Source organism: Thermobia domestica, chromosome 16, assembly GCF_964235325.1.
Source record: "Thermobia domestica chromosome 16, izTheDome1.hap1.1, whole genome shotgun sequence".
Taxonomy (NCBI): Eukaryota; Metazoa; Arthropoda; class Insecta; order Zygentoma; family Lepismatidae; genus Thermobia; species Thermobia domestica.
This window is the reverse complement of record NC_137469.1, coordinates 42,344,949-42,348,447: the sequence shown is the minus strand read 5'-3', so window position 1 is coordinate 42,348,447 and position 3,499 is coordinate 42,344,949. Positions and strand designations below refer to the sequence as shown.

Below are 3,499 nucleotides of genomic sequence, written 5' to 3'. Positions count from 1 at the left end.
ATTATTAATATTATTATTATTATTATTATTATTATTATTATTATTATTATTATTATTATTATTATTATTATTATTATTATTTGGTACATTTATGAAGTAAAACGTAATTAATCAAATCTGCATCTTTCTTTCAATTGTGTGTGAAGAGAAGGACTTCGAACTGTCCTGTCAAAGTGAAGTTGGTTGAAGAAACAGCAGTTGTAGAGAGAAATCACACATGTATGCCAGACGTCGCTGCTTGCGAGTTAAGAAAACGACTCGGAAGTTGCAAAAGAAGAGCAGAGGAAGAAATATTTACACCGGTAAGTCAAATCTTCAAACACGAAATGAATGACAGTAGGCCTACCAGTAAACAAAGGTTTAGATTTGGTGACAACAATTCCAATGTACAGCGACAAGAAAGGCTATTTGAACAAAGTAAGGAGAAAAGCTCTCGGCTTGAAACAGGACACACCAACACCTAGCAAAATCTCCTTCCCTGACGATATTTTCCTATTTGAGGATGGATCCTCATTCTTGCAATACGACAGATTAGAAGATGACAAAAGGATTTTGTGTTTCGGTTATGATGGTTTAAGACGAGCACTGAAAAACAGTAAGGAATGGTTCTTGGATGGAACTTTTAAGAGTTCCTGTAAACATTTTGCACAACTATATACCTTACATGCTGATATTGGAAGTATACATAGCAGTACATCGGTCGTGCCTGTTCTTTATGCATTGCTGCCCGACAAACGTGACGTCACGTACAGACATCTGTTTTCATTTGTAAAAACATGGTGTGGAGCTAACCCAAAATTGCTGAAAGTCGACTTCGAAGCAGCAGCTGTGAATGCTCTGAAGGCTGTATTCCCCGCTGCTCAGATCTCAGGGTGCAACTATCACTTTAACCAGGCAATTTGGCGGAAGGTACAGGCTCTCGGCATGGTGGAGGAGTACACAAAATACGAAGATATACTACGCAACCATGTGCGGATGTGTGCTTCTCTGGCACTTGTGCCTCTGGAGTGCGTTGACGATGGTTGGTTGGTCATCATGGAGGACTGTCCAACAGGAGAAAAGGTTGAGGCGTTCAATGAATATTTTATTGAACAATGGCTGGAGAATGCTAACGTACCTAGAAAAATGTGGAACTGCAGTGGGCAAAGGCACAGGACGAACAACGTCGTTGAAGGTTGGCATCATCGATTGAACAGCACCATATCAAGAAATTCACCGCAGCTCTTCTCTCTTATAAAGGTGTTGAAAGCAGATGCCACATCCAATTTCCATGTCCTTAAAAAGACAGGAAATATTTGGCAACAGCCAGAAGAGGAGAAGGTTGACATATATGAAGCTGGATGACAGGATAAATCATATACTGGAAAATTTTGGAGAAGACGGTGACTTGAAGAGGTGTCTCAGCAAATTGAGGTACGTGCATAAACTCGAGTAGGCTAGATATTGTAATGTGTAAATATTCATAAGTTTGTAGCTATGTATTATTTTTTCGACGAGGTGCAGTTAGTATGGATATACTCGACAAGGCTCCTATCGGAGCCGCCTAGGTGTATGGATCGAATGTGATGTAGTTATGTAGTCATTGCTTTTTTCCATGCTCTTGAGCGGCAACTATACATTACACTTCACAAAATGGACATCGTCGACATTCACGAAATGTTCAAAACAAACCATTAACTTGCACCATGAACACCGAATGAAAAATGACGTGCCACAGTGATCACAAACGTTCTCACCATCAAGATCGAAGGCGAACTCCTTGGGAGTTACAAACCGTTCAGGACTTTCAGTTAGGTATCCACTTTTAAGGAATGCATATAGAATCATGTTGGTATAACAGATAGATAAAAACTGATGGAATATGATGGCACCCGTTACATCAATATGATTCTACAAACATTATTTAAGAGTGGATACCTAACTGAAAGTCCTGAACGGTTTGTAACTCCCAAAGAGTTTGCCTTCGATCTTGATTGTAAGAACGTTTGTGATCACTGTGGCACGTCATTTTTCATTCGGTGTTCATGGTGCAAGTTAATGGTTTGTTTTGAACATTTCTTGAATGTCGACGATGTCCATTTTGTGAAGTGTAATACATACATCCCATAGATCGTTGATCTCTGCGGCTCTCGGACACGTATCTTCTGTTGCCCTCCTGATGCATATGGTGAGTCACTAACGAAACGAACTCGAGCTATTTCTGAAACGGTTGATCTCGACCGTGACCTTCTCTCAGTCTGTGGCAAAGCCCTCTGATGCCCAGGAAGATTGTGCTGTGAGTTTGATAGGGTTGAAAGAGCACCATGCATCACTAGCTACTGCCGCCAGATAGAACGATAAACTTGGATCTGTACTGTCGACAATTAGGGTGCGTGCACCTAACAATTCAAAAGAAACGGCCGGAACAGGGCATCAGAATGGGTGTCGTACCGCGCTAACAAAGCCAGACCGCATATATATATATATATATATATATATATATATATATATATATATATATATATATATATATATATATATATATATATATATATATATCTTTAACAGCCCGTCGAAACTGAGACAACTTGGCTGGGAAGTTTTTAATACATCCATCGTACAAGTCGGATTTGTCACCGTCAAGCTATAAATTGTTTCACTTTCTGCAGAACTCCCTGAATGGTGTTAAGTTACGAGTAGTTTAAAATGAGGCATGTCAAAACCACGTGTCACAATGTTGAGACCAGAAACAACAGAAGTTCTGTAGCGACGGAATGGTGGTGTTGCCGAAGAAAAGGCAGAATGTCTCGGACAAAACGGTGCATATGTGGTTTCATAATCTTATTTCAAATAAAAAAATGTATTCTCGATTTTGACCTCCAAAGGCTCATTTTTTTTAGACTACCTGATATTTCAGTAATAGCACTATAGCATGGTCTGGTTTATTATTCAATTTACGAAATTAGAGAGAAATAGTTTAGTGCTATAATCTGTATTATTTAAAAGTTATTTTCTTCTCGGCCTTAATTTTCTTCCAATCCTGAATCTCATTAATATTTTACACTTATAAATTAATTTTCTACTTTATTGTTTAAAAGTTGGTCCAATCAGAAAGCAGTTTGTTTACATTTGTTTGTAAGGTTAGTATAAGACAGTGTGGAAATTGAAGCACTTCGAGGTGGGAGGGGGGAATTAGTGTGGGCCAAATATATACTTGTACTAAGAGTGTACTCTTGCGAAGGGGAATGCTCTGATACGATTCTTACTGTAGTAGCTAGAAAGTGATTTCTGCTGCGTTGTCATATTGAAAACTCTTAAGTTCGCGAGACAGGCTGCGTGCAAAGAATTCAGTGGATCTTTCTAAATACATACAATTCTCAGAAACTTTTATCATTGAAAGAAGATACTAAAGTATAAAATTAATATAATTTATTTCATATTATAACTTTATCTTGTAATATTCTAGGGCTGCTGCCGGTAGTCCACAAAATACGCCACTGTCTTTGAAGACTGTGTTAAT

General features: G+C 38.3%; 1 protein-coding gene across 1 annotated transcript; it reads left to right on the top strand.

Annotated features, from left to right (window-relative positions):
- The first annotated feature begins 330 nt into the window (after positions 1-330).
- On the top strand, positions 331-1,344 carry LOC145672457 (uncharacterized). Its single transcript, XM_081741614.1, has one exon. It carries the CDS (start codon positions 331-333, stop codon positions 1,342-1,344), a length of 1,014 nt encoding a protein of 337 aa, XP_081597740.1.
- The last annotated feature ends 2,155 nt before the right edge of the window (positions 1,345-3,499 follow it).

What these genes read in the sequence shown, in the direction of transcription:
- LOC145672457 (XM_081741614.1), top strand. Translation starts at nt 331, where the DNA reads ATGACAGTAGGCCTACCAGTAAACAAAGGTTTAGATTTGGTGACAACA.